Genomic DNA, 20095 nt, shown 5'->3' with positions numbered 1-20095 from the left:
AACAAAAAGCTACCTTATGGGATCACATTCCACAAAATTCAATCCTATAAAGAACAGAAGTGAATAAGTACTTTATTATTATCCACACATGCCACTAAAACAGGTTTCCAAAGACTTATGCATACTATAAATACTTGTATCTGCTTTAAAATATTAAAGAACAGAGTCAATTTCCCAGAAGAAGCATACGGTAAAATATGGACAAAATCCATCTATTTTTCTTTCGCTGTTGTATTGTTTTTCATAATCTACAAAGTTGTGAATAATGGTACATGAAACTATTTTTCCATACTTTAAATAAATGGTGTTTGTATGAAGTTTCCACAGTTGATGGGCACTGAGCCAGCAGGCGGTTGAAGACGATATACGTTCAAATAATAGATTTCAAATAGCTCAAATTAATGTGATATATTTGTAATATTTAACCTATGCTAAATGTAGAAGTCAGAAACTCTTGTTTATGCTTTTCTATTTTACTTAGTAAATACTTTCAGAGCTGTTCTACAAATGCTATTTAAATATGGGGGACTACAACTTGGATAACATTTAATTAAATTCATAGTGATTGAAATTCCATAAACAGGGTCTGAAAAATACAGTCGACGCAGATTACGGAGCTTTCTGTTTAATACTTTAACAGATCTGTCCAGAACTATTTCAAGGCTTCATCAAAATGAACCTTTCTTGGCTTTTCTTCCTCAAGCTGATGGTCAGCTCACGTGTCCAGGTCTTGGTTATCGTCAGGTTTGATTCCTGGGTGATAGGTTTGCTTGGAGAGGCTCTTCAGGTTGATGGGTACCTCTTCTTGTCCAAGGCTTCCGCCTTTCCTAACTTTTTCCCTCCGCACCTGAGAAATCCCACTGCTGCCCTTCGATGAGACGGTCTGGCCTCTAAACAGCTGTGCCTGCTGCTGACACAGTCCTACCTTGCTGAGGAGAATGAATATGTCCCCTCTGAAGGCCTTTGTGAATATGGCATACAAGAATGGATTGGCACAGGAGTTGAGTGGGTAAAAGAGCACCAATAAGATCTTGGAGTTGGAAACGGTGATAAGAGGTCGGTTCAGAGCAGCCGACATGGCATAGAAGGAAATGGGAGCCATGCATAAGAAGTCAGTGAAGATGAGGATAGCCATGCGCTTGGCAATGTTGGTGTCCTTGGATCCAGAGTGGTACTGGGGGTTGTGGACTGTGCAGTAGATCTTAAAGTAGCAGGCACAGATGACAAAGAAAGCCAGAATGTTTAGGACCAACACCAGCAAGATGTAGACCTGAGCTGCAGTGGACTGAGTGTCCATTGGGAGGCAGATGCTGACCTTCTGGTAACTGCTCACTCCAACCAGTGGCAGCAGAGCGAGAAGGAGGCAGAGGACCCAGCCAGCCACCATTACGGCCGCTGCGTGGTGTAGACGGAGTTTGCGGTCCAGCCGCATGGCGAAGGTGATGGCGTACCATCTCTCTAGAGTGATCACTGTCAGCGTGTAAACGGACAGCTCGCTGGCGAAGACTGTGAAGAACCCGGCAAGTCCGCAACCGGGGCCTGTCTGCCAGTTGATGGCGTGGTTGAAGTACTCAGAACGGGTGTGGAGGTCCACGGAGGCGATGAGCAGCAGGTAAATCCCCATGCAAAGATCGGCGAAGGCCAGGTGGCACATGAGGAAGCGAGAGACCGAGAGCTTGTAGTGGCTGGTGAGCAGCACCAGGAGCACTACCACATTCCCCAAAACAGCCAGCAAGCTCACGAACCACACAGACACCCGAAGAAAGCCAAAGCCCATAATGTCCTCACAGGGATTGAACTCGTCGGGCACCGGTGCACACTCCACTTCCCCTCCCTCCTCGCACACCACATAATCATAACGACTGTCAAAGTCTTGGCTGTTGTCCTCCTGGGGGTTCTTGAGGGTCTCTCCGAAACCCACTTCCTCGTCTGGCTGGCCTCCAAAGTAGGGGTGGTAGTAAAGGTTGCCGTGGAAGTCTCCTCTCCTCCCGTCCTGCTGCGGCTCTTCGTGACCTTCGTTTCTCTGCTCATGCTCCGGAAGCGTTTCCACGACTCCGTCTCCTTGAAGAGTTGGCGTGTCAAGGGGTCCCACAGAGCGCTTGTGGTAGTGGTCATAGAAAGCGGTTAGGTTACAGATGATGTACTCCAAAAAGCTGGGAAACACAAACGGAGAATTCAATAAGACTGGGCTCAGTAAATAATGTCAAAATTATAACCCAGCAATCTTAAATGTTTCCACATTTTCTTGTGTTTCAACCACACACTTAAAGCCATAAACTGCATCAACTTTTTTGTGATACACCCACACAAGTAAAGCAAATGTACCCATGAATATGAGGTGATTAAAACCATTCCATTGTAACTCCAACCTTCCCCTCAACAGCATGATGTCGCCACCACCATGTTTTCTCATGGAGTCCAAGGTAGTGTGGAGTGTTGGTGTTAAGCCAAAGGCCCAAAAAGTTCAAATTTGCTCTCATTTGATTGGACCACCTTCACATTTGCTGTGTCCGCCACAAACTGTAAAATAAATTTCTTATATCCCTTTTTCATTGATAGCCTTTTGTTCTATGCTTTGCTTCATCTGAACCCTCATTGAAAAAAGATTGCTTCCTGGAGGTGTGGACTCTATTGAAGTTTTAAACAACTGCATCTTAATTTACCCAATCACTAATGTTTAGCTGTGATGTATGTAATGCTACAGAGGTTATGAAGCTTACCGGAAATGACATGCACTGTAAACAACCATCTCCCACTGTGAAGAGAGTAGTGCCGAGCCGATCAACGTTCCAGCAATAACATCTTCAACATTCCTCTTGTTCCAACTTTAATTGTTAAACATTTGGAAGCATAATCAACATGGACTTAACGGCTTTGACTGCTATAACTACAGGTGGACTGCAGTTCTGAAATGATATAGAAAACTGACATCATTCCCAACTTGTCCTTCTCTTCTCTGATTGGCCTAGCTGAAATTCAACTAGAGAAATTGAGCTCAATGGGAGAAATCCCAGACAGTGCAATGAAGGAAGATGAGAATTGAACAAAATTGTGTAGGAAGGCAAATCTGGATTTATTCTGAAGTTAAATTACAAATGTCTAAGTTGCACTGAATGTTATAATGGGGAATCCAAGTACAGGGGGCTTAATAAAAAGGCATGCCACACTTTTCAGATGTTTGTATTCCCCTTCTACTTCCTGGTTTTGTGCTACTCTCTGTTGATCTCAGTGGATACGTTTTTTCATGCAGCTAGCCGTTTGCCCTGCTGGGCGGTAAGTGGAATATTAAACCGTTTACATATACAGATGAAGACGGAGGACTTCTGTTTTTGGAATCATTATGTGACTCAACCGTTTTTTTCCTCCAATAACACCAGAGAGTGACACTAATTATGGGAGCGCTGTGAGGAGCTATAGGTAAAGGCATCAGAGAGTTGATTCAATCCCTGCCAAGATCCACACTTTACAAGTGCGGTAGCCTCCCACTCGCTGTGGGAGATCATCCAACCCTACGCTACATGCACACACTTCTGAAACCCCCACTTCCCTTACGTTTCAGCCTCCGTTAACAGAGCTGATTTTAAGGAAAAAATAAAAAACTTCACCCTCGTTTCTTTTTCAGGTTTTTGAAGCCGCAGCAGTGGCTCGGGTAGGTGAGATCAGCCGTGGTGAGGTGCTTGAAGGCCTTGATGGGCGGCAGCTTCTTCAGGGACCAGGTGTCGCGCGCCTTTAGCTTCCGCAAGGAGCCCATGCCTGTGGAGGGCAGTGATGTGATTCTTGTCTGGGAGACGTCTCTGAAAGCAACAGAAGGATTACAACACCTGAAAATAACTACACAAGATGCTAGGAGAACCAGTAGTGGTTTGAGGTAGAAGAGGTGATGTGTTGCGCAACTGACAAATTAAAACAGCACATAGCGCTGTGTTCAATTTCATATGGCCAACTCGGGTCGTGACACGACTCGAGGTAACCAATCAATGGTGGTTTTCTTACGTCAAAAGCAACTGATTGTTTACAGTTTCTTTTGCACAACGGTGCAAAAACACAGCATGCAGGAATCCTGTTATCAGTGGTTCTTAACAGTATCAAGAAGCTCAATAGGGAACTCATCCAAGGCATTTAAGGAAAAAAACTACACAATAAAAGTCTGCCAAGTTTGGTTCAGAACAATAATAGTCCATTATGACCCATATCTTTGCTCACGCACCACTGCACATTTCTACTTTTTGTTTGCTGCACATTAAGATTTTATGGAGAAGCTTATCTATTTGCGTATTATTTACGTATTAAAGTTGGCACCTTTTAGTGAAAATTAGCAACAGGAACGACTCAGTTTTATGTTGGATAGGGCGAAGATTGTCCAATCTGTCAAAAAAGACAAAAAGTATTATAAGAAGCTGTTTAGACGCACACGATCTAACACAAAAGTTGCTAAAAAAAATCAAACTTTTAGAAGTTATAGTTAATCTGTCTATGTATGAATTATATATAAAAATCGATAGCTTCAAGTAATTTTTGCTTTAATCAATCTCCAGTTTGTTTGCTTAGAAAGTCTGGTTCGTTTGGGGAGAGCTGAATGTGCAATTCACATATTTTGATGCGAACCAAAAAAAAATGAACTCTGGTCCATTTTGGTTTGGTTGAAATGAACTAAAGCAGGAGGAGAACTATAGAGCAGGGCATTCTGGGTAAATACAACCAAAACAAACACACAAGTCTACCGCTAGTGGGCGAAAAGGCTCGTGGTCTTTTACCAAAGAGAAAAGAGAAATCCTACAACCGCTAAAAGATGACACCACTCCATTTTTGTTTATATTTTGTGAATAAGGAAGTTGCGGTCAGCGTCTTCAAGAGGTTTTCCGAATGTTTCCTTCAGTGGTTCTTGGTGCAGCGCCGCCACAGTCGACAGGGGGAATGGGTTCTTCAAAGAGTTTGGATCGTTTGACACAGTGAAGTGACAAAGCAAACTGCACCAGCTAAAAATGTAATTTTGGTCCCCAATCGAACCGAGTCTACCGGACTATCAGGTGTGAAAACTCTCCAAGTCATGACAGTGGAGGCCTAGACCCATCACCATGCGGGGTGATGAGGAGGGGTTGGCCATGGTGAGTCCAGAGGGCTCAGTGACAGCCCAAACAATGGTCTCCATTTGTTTCCTCAAATTAACTCCTCAGTCCTTCATCTTTCAGGAATCACATTTGGTATTTATTAAGCCACCATGCCAAAGTCAGGCTAACCTCTCTAAGGACAGAGACATGCAGGGGATTGGCAACTGCACCGACATCCTCCAAGCTCTCTGTTGTATTCTTTTTTAGTTTCCTTAACACATCTTAACTTAATGATTAATTTGATAAAATAAAGAAACAGCTCTGCATATTTTCGAATAATCTGTCCTATTTTTCTGCTGTCCCATTTCCACACACTTCTCCGTCCTCTGCTCTCCTTTCCTCCCACGGGGCTCATTGTGTGAGGCAGCGCAGATTCTAGTGTAGGTCTGATTTTGTCATTTCCAGATGTTTAACTCATGACCTCATGAAGGTGACCTCACTCAGGACATGTTCCTCCGTGGAACAGAGGTAAACGACCTGCGTGCAAATCTGTTTACCTAACCGGATAAGATGTGGCTAAGACTAAATGGTTGTGTCGTCGAGGTTGCTTCAGTAAGAAAGGAGAGCAGAAAATAACAGCAACGTCCGGCTGAACTTTCTTCATCACGTTTGCACACAATGCGTGTCAGATTTCCCAGTCACACCATCGCAGCTGTGGGGGAAAGATCTTTTACATTATCCCATCCTTCAGGCATCGCTCGTCTAGCCTGATTAGTACGAAGAATGACTTTGTTGAATTTTCACAGGAACTTGACACAGTGTGAATAATTACCAGACCGGGGGTATTAGTTAGCATTTTATTCGTTTGCCACATTTGAGAGTAAAAAAAATATGGGAATTTTTTTTTATTTCTAAAAACCAAACCAAATGTTGCATAAACATAGCAAAGCAAAAAGCCATTAGATGTTTTCTTCAACATCTCATTGCAGATCAACATCAAGAAGTTTTCTTCAAAACCTGGCACAAAATGTAAGGATATTTGTCACACAAAGATCTTCATGTTTAACTTATAAATCAGGTCAAAGGAAAAAACTACAGATTGCTGCATCTGAGGTGCACATAAGAGCGTTACCCCAGATCCTTCCTCAAAGAAGGTGCTTTACTTTACAAACATGACCTCTCCCAAGAAAACTCAACAAGCCTTTATGACTCTGCTGTTATTTGCCGTTTTATTATTCCAAATAGCTTTCCTACTGTTTGTGCAAATATTTTTTGTAAAACGTCTACTGCTGTCTATGCAGAAATACACATGCTGTACATTTTGTAAATACCATACTTATTTGTACTTGTTCCATGTGTTTTTTTTGTTATGTTGTTTTGAGACTATTTTCAAGTAATGATAATGGGATAATAATACAAGTTCAAATCTCAAAGACAGCTAAACTTTAATTTTGTAAAGAATGCTTCACACTTGAACTGGAAGACATTTTAAATATCGAAAATAAAACAAAACTGAACTAAAAACCACACACAACCGAAGGTATAAATAAAATGGATTGTGATGTTTCTGTAAGCAAAACTCTCCTTCATAAAATATAAATCATCTCAATGGAAATTATTGAGCTCATTTTAATTCATCACACGATTAAGAGATCAATAGCTTATTGCGATAGGTTTAATACAAATAGTTGACTTTCTGAAGCAGGCTGGTTACTTACAGAAGTGTCGGGCCGCTGATGGTTCCTGCAAAAGCCCGGCTGTCCATCCTGGTCAAAAACACATTTCTGTGCAGGTCTCTGGACGAAAGAGAGCACAGAACTTCACAGGAGAAGGAGACATTCTGCGCCTTTCTGTCCTGCATGCCATAATATTTTCTCAAGCCTCATCACTCCACATTCCTGTTTATTTTCCTCTCATTAGACGGGCGAAACATGACAGATGAAGGTCTCACTGACTTACTGCATGCTGTTGATTCTAATTGGAAACAATGAGATACGAAGGTGCTCTCCTTAAACGTGGAGCACCTTCAGACACGTCTCCCCAAATCCCTTAAATCTAATTAGAATAATAGACCAGCGGAGGGGTGTGTTTATCTTGGTCAAGCCGGGCTGGAATCGGTTCTCCTCACGGAGGAAATCGGACTCCCAACACAAACAACCGTGTGGTAAGACTCATTAGTTGCAGACCAGTGCTTTAATTGGACTCTTACAAAGACACTAGGGCAGTGTTGGGGTTGTAAAATGAGGAAATAGTCTTAATTTAATATCACTAATACCTCATATCCAAAACATGCATGTCCCTGGATCAGAGGGTGAAAAGTGGATGAGGGGGGGGAAGAAAAAGGAGCGTGTTTCTGCTTCCTTATCAGTGTCTTACATTATTTTTGCTTTTTTTTAGTCATACTTAAATGTTTCTGATCTTCACATTTTAATATCAGACAAAGATAACCTGAGTAGATGAAAAATATGTTGCTATAGGAACATATACATAACCCCTGGTTGTACCATAAAGTGTGTCCCACTTTCAATTGGATTTAAATCCAATTGAAGCCTATCATTAAATCATCTTCTTTTTAAGCTATTCTGAGGTAGTCTACCTCAGCATTGGCATTTTCCTTCAGGATTTCCTGTGAAGTCAGTGCTCCATCAGTTTCCAGCAGGATGTGTTCTATTCTTTTATTTATTTTTTATTTTTTTTAGCCTACTAAGATGTTGATGTTCTGATGTTGCTAGGATGAGTCTGATAGACTTGGTTCGATTGGGAACCAAAATTGCAACTCTTGTTACATTTTCAGCTGGTGTGGTTCAATTTCACACTGCTCCACATCAAATGAATTGAAAAAGCTGTTCACCTCCTCACCTGTGGTGGCGCTGCACCAAGAACCACTGACGGAAACAACATGAAAACCTCTGACGAAGACACTGAGCACAACTTCCTTCTTCACAAAATGTAAACAAAGATGGAGTTGCATCCAATTTTAGCGGTTTAAGTATTTCTTTTTTGTCTTTTGCAAAAGACCTGGAGCCATTTCTTTCCTTAGCTACACTCTTGCGTTTATTTTTGTCGTATTTACCCAGGATGCTTAGCGCTGTAATTCACTCACTGCTTTTGGAGCGATCTCCAGTCCGCTTGGCATGCAGATATCCATTCAAACTGCGCCAGAGTTCACTTCAACCTAACCGAGACCTTGGGTTTTAGGCGAATCAGAGTTTGATTACGTGTTCACATTTCCCCAAACGAATTGGATTTTTTCGACGAACGAACTAAAGTTTGAGCAAAGCAAACTGATCTGGGCTGGTGTGAATGCACACCATGTGACTCCTTGTTTCTTCAAGTTTGTGTGTGTTTGGTGAAATCAAACCAAAATATGCCGTTGATTACTGTTCATTCATGATTTAAGCTACATTTTTACACTGAGACTTATTGATTTGTACATCATCTTTTTGCTCTCAATCATTATGAGATCATTATTTGAAACAAATGGTTGTATTTATAGAATTTGTTTGATGATCTGAAACATTTAAGCGTGACCAAAAAAAAAAAAAGCAAAAATAGGAGGCATAGTTTCTCACATGACTGATTTCCACAAACATAAGAACGAATCTCACTTTGTTAGAGGAGATCTCTTTCACTTCTTCCTGTTAGCCACTCTTGGATTTTTTTTCTTCCTCCACACAAAAAGTCCTCCTTTCTAATCAAGAGCTGGACACGGGCATTTTGAAGTATATGTGAGACGGCTCAAAGAGAACCGGCTTTGATCCCTTTGCTTTCATAGTAAAATTCTGGGTAAGGAAACACACATCCCAGATGTCAGGGGTGGCTTAATCCAAGCAAAATGATATTTAATGCAATTCTGGACAAGATGGAAGGTCCCTAATTGAACTAAAACCCCAAATCAAAAAGTTGGAATGCGTGTATGATAGAGATTCAGAGTAGTGATGCTTAACTGAACTACTGCGTTTATGTTCTATGTGTTGTACTGGAGTTCAAGATTTTGATTCTAACAGTGTTTAATATTCTGGGTAGTTATTTTCTGCTCTTTGCCTTTCAAAAGGTCAACGTCTGGCAATTTATTAGCTCAAATCCTGAATTATCTACACAAAAAACATATTTTCCCATTCTTGACGGTCTTGGTAGTATTTATGAATTCAACACATGTTGTAATGCTTCCCAAAATAATATTTTGTCCACGCGGCTGCGACTGTTGAAACCACCCCGGGAGCATGACGATGACGGGAAACCATGTCTGGCATCTGCCCCTGGCCTTTACACCAGGAAATTCCTTCAGATTTCTGCAGTTGTTTATTGAAGTGTTATTCTCTGTGATGGGAGAAATCTCCTAATCTCTCCCAATCATACTTTGATTAGCCCAGGATTTAAACCTCTTAATGTCTCACACACATTTGCTGAGACACTGGACATTCCCAGCATATTTAGCTTGTTGTAAATGGCTTTTTAAAAAATTTTTTATCCGGATTGACATTGTAGTCAAAGTAGAACCAAATCAGGTTATGCATTTTAGCAGGAAGCTTGTCGCAAGCTACATTTCAATCCAATTCGTCAAGCAAATTTTAAGAAAGTGTTTAAAATGTTGCAAAAAAAAAAAAGCAAATTAATTGTGTTTCCATCTACTGGCTCGTAGTGAATCAACCAGGTTACGCAGAGAGACATCGAGGTCTCAGAAAAATTGAGAGTCCTTCCCCTGAAAATCACCTCAAGTGAGTGTAAAAACTGTTTTAGAAAATTGAGGACATTATTTTGAATTTTGATGTTTCCATCAATCTTTTTGAATGTGATACATCAAAATGCACATAAAAAAAATTTGACGGAAACATCATCAGAGTCACACCAGGGACTTTGTATATAAACGTTCGCATACGCACAAAGAACGTTGCAGCGCAGTGCTTCATGCACAAGTTGGTGTGAAAATGTGTAGTATTAACGCAAACCTTTTGATTCAAAAATAACAAACTTAAGTGAAATTCCCTGAAATATGACTACACTGTTATTTTAGGTAAGGTGTGTTGAACCCTTGATTTTATCTTAAATGGTTTAAATCTAATCAGTGAAACTGAGCCACATTTAGCACCATTCTTAACACACCAAAATAAATAAATAAAATGAAGGGAAAACCTCAAATGGACGTAAAGATTAAATTACTTCAGTTTTTGTCACATTAGATGTAAATGCACATCGGTCCGCGCGCTGATGCGCATGAAATGTAAAAAAGTTATCTAATGGGCACTTAAGATTCTCACTAAAAAAAATCTTTTTTTTTTTTTGTTTTCTGGGCAGGTCCACAAAATGTGGGTGGTTTGAATAATGAGCTCAGAGCGGAGGATTGTGTCAGGCTCCAAGAACAATTTGAAGATGAAATAGACTGCCATCACGCTGATGCTTATTCATAAGAGAGGAGAAAAACAAATAAAGCCAACCATGAGTTAGCTTAGCTTCTCATTAGCCTTAAAACATCAAACAGTTCCGTTGGTCTCATGCTAAATCAACGCTGTAACAACAATCGTCTCCATTACTCTTCAGATTTTTTAAGCAGATATAGCCTGTCAATAAAGTTAGAACCTGCACATTCCAAACAAAGCCCAAATTGTCTTCGTCTACACACCGTGGAAACGTATCCGCACCGCTTGAACATTCTCCCATTTTGTAACGCTACATTAACAAAGTTACATAATGCATTTTACTGGGATTTTATGTGAAAGAGAAGCAAAGAAAGGGCAAAACTTTGAAGAAACACCTTTGAATTCAATTACAGTGGCAATTGTTAAAAGGTACAGCTAAACCCCACCTACTCAAAAACTCATATAACTACCTATTTTAATAGTTCAAACATTAAATGTGCCTTAATATGCATTAATACACAAAGTACTAGCCTGTTTTAGCATTACCATAGAAGCTAACATCCATGGTCTTTGTTAGCTTAGCTCTTAAAGGTACAGCACTTTGCAAACAGCAACCAATAACGTGTGGAGTAGCACTGCATGTCTGAGCCCTGGTATTAAAGCTTTCCAAGCTGCATTTCATTTAAAAGCTCTTACATAATTTCTACGAAAAAACATTCGCAATCAAATTCGCTGGATTTTTTGTGAGTCATTTGGCGTTACGTTCCACAGAAAAATTAGCAAATAGGTGAATCCTCAAAAACTAAACCGTGAATAGCTGAGGCTCCACTGGTCAGGTCAACCAGTTTACATGATAGGTGACATAATTTGTTTCCAGTTTTTTTATTTAAAAATAACTAAAGCTCAATCAGACTGGATGAAGAGCATCTGCTAAAAGCAGTTTTCAGATCAAGCTACAGATACACAACTGCAACGTCAGACCTAAACCTTTGTCCACTTGTAAATAAGGCTTGAATTAACCAAACAGACATTGGAGTGTTTATAACTGTTTTAAGAAGCTGAAAAAAAAAACAAATCCCTGAAACTGATTCAATATAAATGAATACAAGAAGTAAAATAAAGCAAATTAAAAATGTTATCCTGTTAGACAAATGATGTAAATACTCACACTTGATCCAGCTTTGTCCCGTTAAAGGCGTGATGTCGTATCTCTCTGAATCCATTTCCATACAGCATTCTGGATAAAAAGAAGCTCCATATTAAAAAAATCCCATTGAAAGTGGCATAATAAATGTTCTTCAATGTAAATACTTTCCCTCTGCCAGCCGAGCTCAGAGGAATCGACTTATTTCTCACTTTGGAGTAAAAACCATCTGTGTAATTTTGTAGTTTTTACACCAAACATTTAGCTCACTTCCCACACACTTCTACACTCACACACGTGAACATGAGCGAACGTCTGTGTACTTGTTTTTGTTGTCGGCGTTCATGTGAGAACGTGTTTTTAAAGTGAGGTCAAGCTGAGCGTTTCTTGAAGGGCCTATTTTAAGGATTTGGCTGGATTTAGGGATAATGTTCCTTAAACATTTACATATTTATTTATCTACATATTTATATTTGTTTTGGGGGGTTTCTGCATATTTTTTTCTCTAATGTACATGTTTGAACATATAGTTGCTGTTGGTGGCGTGCAAATGTCTCACACTGTCAGAAACTCGCTTGTGATGCCCTGGAATGAGTTGGCCGGGATCTCGGTAATGGAGGGATGATTAACAATTTCCCTGCAAAGATGAAAAGAACAGAGAGGAAATGAAATATGCAACAAATAAGAGGAAGAGTTAAATCTGGGAATTAGATTCGGACAACGGAGGAGGAATTGCAATTTATTTATCAAAAAGCACGAGGTTAATGGGATTGGAGGCAACATTCCAGGATATGGAGACGCAACTCCAGGCTCATCCGACCAATACTGGGGATGGTGGAAGAATTGTCAAAGAAAACCTTCAGTAATATTTCAGCTAAGTCCCAAAGTCACTCTGTGACCGAACCCTCTATCAAATTGTGATACACATTGGGATTCACGACAGAGGATCAAAAACACAACAACATTATACACTGACATGTCCCAGAGACTTTGGGGTCATAACAAAACATATACAGTACTTTAGGTACACAAGCCTTTAATTTACTGGTTAAAGTCTTACAACGTACAAAGTGTTTTCTCAGAACTCTGAAATAACTATACTGTAAAAATAGCCATTAACTTTTACAAAGACTTGATGCTTTTATTTTGATGTAAAGCAGAAACTGATGGTAACAACCTTTTTGCCTGTTACTTTGCAGACATGGTGTGTATGAATCCTTCTGCTTAACATCTGGACTTTCTAGAACTAATGGTACACAGTTAGCTGTTATTGACTGTAAAACAAAACTTACAGTATGAAGTTCATGTCGTTGGAGTGGATGTTGTTTAAAGCAGGGAAGAAAGTCAGGCCAGTATTCAAAATTCCCCTGAATTACAAAAGAGTGAGAAACAAAGTTCATAATAAAAAGTTCAAAAATAGAGATTTAAACACATCTTTTCATAATGTTTTTGTGCTGAATTATACCTATAAAATGTAGTATAACTGACAGCCATTAGGAAACACATTCAAATATTGTTTTTGCTTCGTTTAAGATGGAGGTCCATCTGAAAATCATCCCACAGTTTTGAGATTAGTATCATCATAGATAAATATTCCATGACTCCCCTCTCTTGTTTATTTATGGCTGATTCAAAAAGTCAGAAGTCATTTATTTCGTGTCTCATTTAAAAAGATTCTTTAATTCTGGATTTTTTTTAACGCAAACCTTAAGCGTTAAAACTGATATATAAAAAATCAGTACAGTAAAAACAAACAGCGTTTGTTTGGACTGATCTGATGTTTTAGAAACAAGTTGCTTTGAGATGACTATTTCCAGTCAGAACGTATCTCTATTTCTCCAAAGTGAGACAACTCTGAATACTAACAGGAACTCCACGGAACACCACTTTCTAAAAATATCTAAACTATGTTTTCAGTTTTAGTACCGTTAGAGTGTGGAAGTAACCTCAGTGAATACTTACAGGTACTTGAGGTTTGGGAGATGCTTAAAGGCTTCTGGATCAACATAGGTCAACATTTTTGTGTTCCGAATCTCTCTGAAAAATAAAAAGAGGTTTTAGTAACTAGAAATATATTTTATTAAATGACCTAATTACAAGTCTAATTAAGAGGCGGCTGAGTCTAATTTTTTTGGCTTTAGATCCTAAAAATTGGCATCCAACAGAGCTGGGGCTGACATCCAAGAGAGGAAAAACCGTACTGGAAACAGGCTAATTAGTGTTTAATTAGCATATTTCTCGTGTCGCCCGAACCAGAGCAAAACACCGTCTGAAGCCATGTGGCATTTAGGACTGCAGATTTATTTTATGTCTACCCTGGCTCGTAATTTCACTCCTTAAAATCATATTAAATTCAAAAATATGAATATGACAAGACTGTTTAACAATTGATAGTATAATAAAGATCTTTTTGCCACTATTAAACTGTGAAGGATATTCCCAGCTGCAGAGGAAATTAAATGTTAAAACAATGACTGCAAGTAGGTTCAAAGACATAAAGGTGTGCATATTGCCAATGAATAATAAATAAAGACAAACCTAAAAAGTAAAAATTAAAAGAAGCCTTTAAGTTCTACCAATTATTCAGTGGGTGTATCCATTGGCTTCTTCTCAGGGCAACATGGGCTGGGGGGCATCCTCGAGATATAAAAAAAACTAAAAGTCACCTTTTTTTCTTTCTTGTATTTTGGTATTTCATGTCCAACCAGTGGGAATAAGTGGCCCCCTGTCGCTTTTCATTGTAAAATATTGTTTATCACTGAACAATGGTGAATTTAGTACAAGACCATCATCAAACATGTTCCAATGTGAACAGCTCAGATTTCTTTATGGTATTCTACACTGAATATGAAATTTTTAAAACGCAGTTTGAATTTTGAAAAATTATAATTACATTTGTGAATACACAAGTGTTCTTAATGGCTTCTTGGCCTTAGAACCACCGTAGGTTAAGAAAAGCGTTGTGTAGATACAATTTATAGTGGCCAACTCTAGACAGAGTTACACTACCCTGATTTATGGATGTATTTAGCAGTTTACGGCAACACATGGCATAGCGGTCGAGTGGGAACCATATATTCGGAAGCTATTTGTCCCCAACAGAGCACCTTTGTTGCATGTCTTCCTGTTTTTCTCAGCCTATTTCCTGTCTGATTACTTTGAATAAAGGCAAAAAGTGCCACGAAATTTTCAAGAAGCTTAGGTATATTTTGTCAAGATCAGGCTTCAGATCAAGTATCAAATCTTTTCTTCTGCATGCTGCCTTCTTGTTCCTTGTCTTATTTTCCCAAAACAAAAGTCAACATGCCTGAATGGAAGAACAATTCTCTTTGCTTTAAAGCCTCCACAGAAAAATGCAATATTACCAAAGAAGGCATTACATCAGGGAAGATTTCTGAAGCCGCGGAATGACGCCAGTCCTCCCAATCGTTTCATGAACTGATTGCTGTAGATTGCAGACATTTATTTTCTGCATTTGTGAACAGTTTAAGCATTTTGGTGTTCTCATTCTGAGGAAGAGAAGCCTGCGCAGGGGCATTGGGTTTGAAGGTGCCAGTGGAGCCGTGGGATAAATCAATGCCTCGAGTCGATTCTGGCTTTATTAACACCCAATACAGATGGATACAAGTCATGCTTGAACTCCACTGGCCTAAACTGAATGGTATGTACCCTTCAATCTTCTCTGTGTGATGTCACTAAGTGTCAAGACTACATTTCGGACTGCATTTTTCCAGTGGCTTTCGAGATCATATTCAAAATGGCCACAAACCACAGCCTGGAAATAATCTTCCTCAGAGTCACTTCGGTTTCCATTCCATGTACCGCGATTGCAATCTTCTACCCAACCAATCTTTGTCAAACAAATGGAAAAACTAGGTCTGCACACTGGGCACAAACAGGGACAGATTTAGGAGAAAGTCAGATCCTGAAGGTTCCAGAGTGGCTTTTAACTTGACAAGGTCAAGGCTCACCACCATCTTGTGTGCAGTTTCTCTTTTGCTAGTATAGAAAGATATTTTTTTGACACCAATAATTGGATTGACCTGTGCTCAGAACCCAGGCAACTCAGAAGATGTAAGAAGTAAAGCACCATCTTGAACTACTACATCTTCCTTCTACCACTTCCTGTCATCTTCTTGGTCATTTCCGCCAGTAGTGACATCTGGTTGTTGATCACATGACTTATATGATGCGAAAACAGTGTTTCCATTGCAGTTTTGTGAAATACACTGATTTGGATTCAACAACAACAACAAAAAAACAACAACAACAACAACAAAAACGGCTGTGCAGAAATTGACGAAAAACGTGAGTCTTTTTGGAAATTGCAGTATTTCCATTAAGCAAATTTATTTTCGTAATACCAATTTGTGGAATTTTATGGTCAATGGAAACGCAACTACAGACAAAGGAACCAGATGAACTAATCAGAGGAAATTTACTCCAGTTGTGACAAGGAGAAAACAGGGAAACTGAGGGAGGGAAACTAGTGAACACACAGGGAGCAGGACTAACAACGACCGACAAAACAAAAGAAAGGAACAATAATAAAGTAGGAAGCTAAACACAACAGAATAAGCTTGTATGGAAATACCTTCCTAACAATAATGAGCAGAGAAATAAACTGAACACACAATATAAATAAATAACAACAACAAGAAAGGGATCAAAACACAAAAACCTGCGAACCGGGATGATAAGCTGAGATCTAGAAAATGAAAAGGGCTTGCTATGCTCATGAAATGGATGGCTCAAATTAAACAACTGCACAAAAAAATAAAACCTGAAACTTCCCCTCCCCAACTCCAGTCCTTGATGCACAGCTGCCGTCTGCCAGGAGCAGCCAGCAGGAAGAGGAGCACTCATTTTTGTCTGACCCTGAAGGAAACCTGAGAGAGATCCCATTATCTTAGGTATGGCACTAGATTGTACCAATCAGTGGCAAAGAGGCCCACAAGATCCAAAAACACACACCCTCCTAGCCCAGATACGGCCCTCAGCTGGCAGTTTGGATTACGGCTCCCGTCTGTGATGCCGAGCTCTGGAACTCAGCAGCTTTAAAGGAAAGACGAGGGCAATTAAGACGGAACCGTCGGCCAAATGCGGATTTAGGTCATTTAAGCTTGATTTCTGTAGTCGCGCTCCCTATATGTTAACACAGATCGTTGTTTTAGAAAGTGCTCCAACTTGTAGCGACTCATCCTATAATATAGAACGCACAAGTGGGTTTTCCAGTGGAAAATGTTTTATTCACACAGATGTGCAGCCATAAATCTTTCACTTATATAAGCTGCTGTTCAACTTCTCCGCCCTAACACGCTTTAAAGAGTGAAACCAAGAATAACATAGCTCACTTTAGTTAAACTCATTGGATATGTTGCAAGTCAGGATCAAGAAATCCCCAAACTGAAATTTTTTTTTAGGCTCCATAAATTTGTGGAGTTTAGCCACAGCAACTTCTGTGGCTAATGAACTTAGCTACCGACTCTCACAGGCAGCCTTCGAAATGAAGCATTCTGTTCCCCTCCACTGAGCAAATGGATCAGTTTAGTCAATAGGGGATCAATAAAGAGCGCTTTTCCTTTCCCGTTAGCTACTTACATGTGGGTGATTTTCCTCAGGTTGTAAAACGAGTGCCTCTCCAGCCGCTGCAGCTTCTTATCCACGTAGATGTATCTGGAAGACAGAATCCAGCAAATATAGTCTGTTTTCTTCAGAACATGCATTGGGATTTCATGTTGTAGATCAGCAGAAAGCAGTGCAGGATTGGGAAGCATAAAGAAAATAATGAATGGCTTTTTGTTTGCATGCATCCTTGTGTCTTGAATTCTGACTGGAGAACCTTTCTCAATATGACATCTGCCAAACATTAATATGACTTCTAATAGTTTTGTGTCACGTATGGCTGCTTTTCCATAAAGGTCAGATTTGTAGTGAATGGCTAACAGTTGTTCTACAAGATTCTCCCTACTGATTTGTGGATTTCTGCTGCTCATATAAAGTTACACCTTTGACTCCTGGGCTGCATGTGTTACCAGGTTGCCTCTGTTCTTTGTTGTAATTATGCCTGTCTCAATAACAAATTTTGATGGACAAAGTAATTGTCCCAGTATTTATTGCAATAAATGAGAATATTGTTGTTCTTATATTTATTGCATTTATTGCAATAAATATTCTCATTTATTGCATGACATGAGTCATGAAGGACATGACTTTAGCTAGAGACACTTGAGGCTCACAGAAAACTTCTCGTCCGATTCCATCTCCACTCATGCGGATCTTGGACATGCACCAGGCAGCTGAAGAGCAAGACTCGAGCGCACTGAAATGTCACGTCTTACTTCAACAGAAAATCTCCACCGCTACTGGGAGTCCAACACACACTCAAAGCTCCTCCCCAGTGAATGTCCGAGCCTGCTGTGGTTTAAGGGCCAACATTCCTACTGAAGAAAACCTTCTATAGGTTTAATTAGGGCTCAGCAGTGGTACTGAAAAGATAGCAGATACTGTACTTGGGTGGCGGGATAAAGGATAAAACATGGCAGCTAAGTCGTAAGGTAAAGGTGTTGCAAAACAGCAGGTGAAGGCAAAAAAAAGATGTGAAGATGCATAGATGTGCATATAAGAAAGAAAAATAACCACTTACATCCCTGAGATGTTGACCACGCTGGCAAAAGAATTCGCTGGAATAGACGAGAGTTTGGTATCAGAAAGCAATCTGGTGAAAGAAAGCAAAAAAAAACATAACGACTCTTCGTTAATTTTCTCTGCCGGCCTAATCCTGTTCAGTGCGGCAGTAGGGTTGGTGTATATTTACAGGAACCACAAGGTGGAGCCGACAGAGACGATTCAGACAATGCGTCAAAGTCATGTAAGAGGAAAAGAGAAGAGTCGTGGAAAGAAATAAGTTAAGTGTTATTAGCGTAGCTTAACTTAGCTTGACATGTGTCACCTTAGTTTAGCATAGCAAAGTGCAGCTTTGAGAAATACTCAATACTCACACTAAATATTAACATTATAAACATTTAACATTATAAACAGTGATTTAATAGTACACAAAGATGCTTTGTAACATATATTACATCAAACTTTAATGCAAGGCTAATGATCACAGGATTTCTTTCTGGATTCTTCTTATTAATAAAAGGCACTATTTTTCTACCAACATCAACAAAAGCTAGACAGTTTTTAAGATCAGGCACCTGCAACCTAAAATCTATCGAATGGCGTAAAAAAAAGTGTTCGAGTAGTTATGAGAAACGATAAAGCTACCTTAGAATGAAATCCATGCAAAATCCTAAACTTTAAAATTCAAAGGCAAATAAAGATCATTTTGAGATAAATGAATAATAATAAGAGGAAAATTGGGTGTACACATCTTTTATGCGACCTTGGCAGGTAACTTTCTTGTGGTGGATTGAGGAATCTTAACTGGGAATCAAGATTGTAGCCACATGTGAATGTGTCATGTTGAATTCCTGGCACCGAGGACACCCAGACAGAGTTAATTCTGTCTCAGCTATGGACAGCGTGTAGAATATACCTCTTCTAAAAACAGGTTTTAAAGCCAGCCTCTTTGTGTCCCTCTGGTTATTAAGAGAAACAATGGATGAATTCAGAAACCGAGATCTGGACTACAGGTCTGAATCAGAGTGATGTGGGCAGATCAGCAGACGGTGGAGCACGGCCCTCCGCACGTGCTCTGACAAACTTACACAAACAGAGGGACACAGAACAGATCCTGGCACCAAACCACCTTAGCTGGAAACAGAATGCAATTTCACCCAGGAATGTAAGGAGAGGTCCACCTAGCCCACCTTAAAGATTTAAGGAGAAAACTACCACAAGTTATTCTTCAGAATGGAACGTGTTATAACTAGTTTGACCAGGGAGCTTTTTATCAAGAGATTTGTCTCATTTTAGTGTAGAATAGCCAACATTTCAAAGCATGAGTTACATATTATAATACAGATCTCACCCTCTGAAAGGTTTAAACTCCCTTCATTTCTTGGTTTATATCCTAACCAGGGTGCTCAGATGTCCCATGCAAGGTATTTTCAAGTTAGCTTAGCATTCTGTTGTTTAAAAATTATTCCCAACGGTCATTTATTTATCAATTTGAGAAAGAGGATTAGGATGTCGCTGATTTTTTAGGGATCTGAGCCGAACTAAGTTCAGAATTTATCTCATTCAAACTCCAGTCATAAAACTCAGAGGTTGCTCTGAGACTAAAACTATCCAATAGAGATGTGCCGATCAGGTTTTTTCCTGCCGATTCCGATTCTGATCACATAATTATTATTATTTTTTGATCATAATCACTACCGGTTACATTATATGGAAAAAGGAACCATAAATTCACCTTAATTTAGACAAAAACAAAGCAGGCATTGTGCAAATTGTACTGCTATCGGTAATACTATCTTTAACAGACTGATAACATATGAAGGCTCTGAAGAGGTTAAATAATGCAAAGAGCCAAAATAAAACCTCTCAACATTGCCAAAAAATTCAAGTATAAAACTTAACATTCAAAGGGAAATACA

At 39.5% G+C, this 20095-nt stretch overlaps 1 protein-coding gene across 3 annotated transcripts in view; it reads right to left on the bottom strand.

Moving 5' to 3' along the window:
• Positions 1-609: 609 nt before the first annotated feature.
• Positions 610-20095, bottom strand: part of tshr (thyroid stimulating hormone receptor) — a 24052-nt gene continuing 4566 nt past the window's right edge. Inside the window, exons 2-10 of one of the 3 annotated variants that reach the window (XM_008398226.1) lie at positions 18196-18267; positions 17151-17225; positions 13512-13586; positions 12842-12916; positions 12109-12186; positions 11574-11642; positions 6767-6844; positions 3606-3794; positions 610-2153 (exon numbers count right to left, since the gene is read on the bottom strand). In XM_008398226.1, coding sequence (XP_008396448.1) covers positions 716-2153; positions 3606-3794; positions 6767-6844; positions 11574-11642; positions 12109-12186; positions 12842-12916; positions 13512-13586; positions 17151-17225; positions 18196-18267 — 2149 coding nt within the window. In that variant the 3' untranslated portion in view covers positions 610-715. The remainder of the gene's footprint in view (positions 2154-3605; positions 3795-6766; positions 6845-11573; positions 11643-12108; positions 12187-12841; positions 12917-13511; positions 13587-17150; positions 17226-18195; positions 18268-20095) is intronic. The other 2 variants (XM_008398227.1, XM_017302064.1) reach the window with 2 other exon arrangements.

This window comes from Poecilia reticulata, linkage group LG21 (assembly GCF_000633615.1).
Source record: "Poecilia reticulata strain Guanapo linkage group LG21, Guppy_female_1.0+MT, whole genome shotgun sequence".
NCBI classification, from domain to species: domain Eukaryota; kingdom Metazoa; phylum Chordata; class Actinopteri; order Cyprinodontiformes; family Poeciliidae; genus Poecilia; species Poecilia reticulata.
The sequence above is the reverse complement of the archived record's forward strand: the minus strand, read 5'-3'. Positions and strand labels throughout refer to the sequence as shown.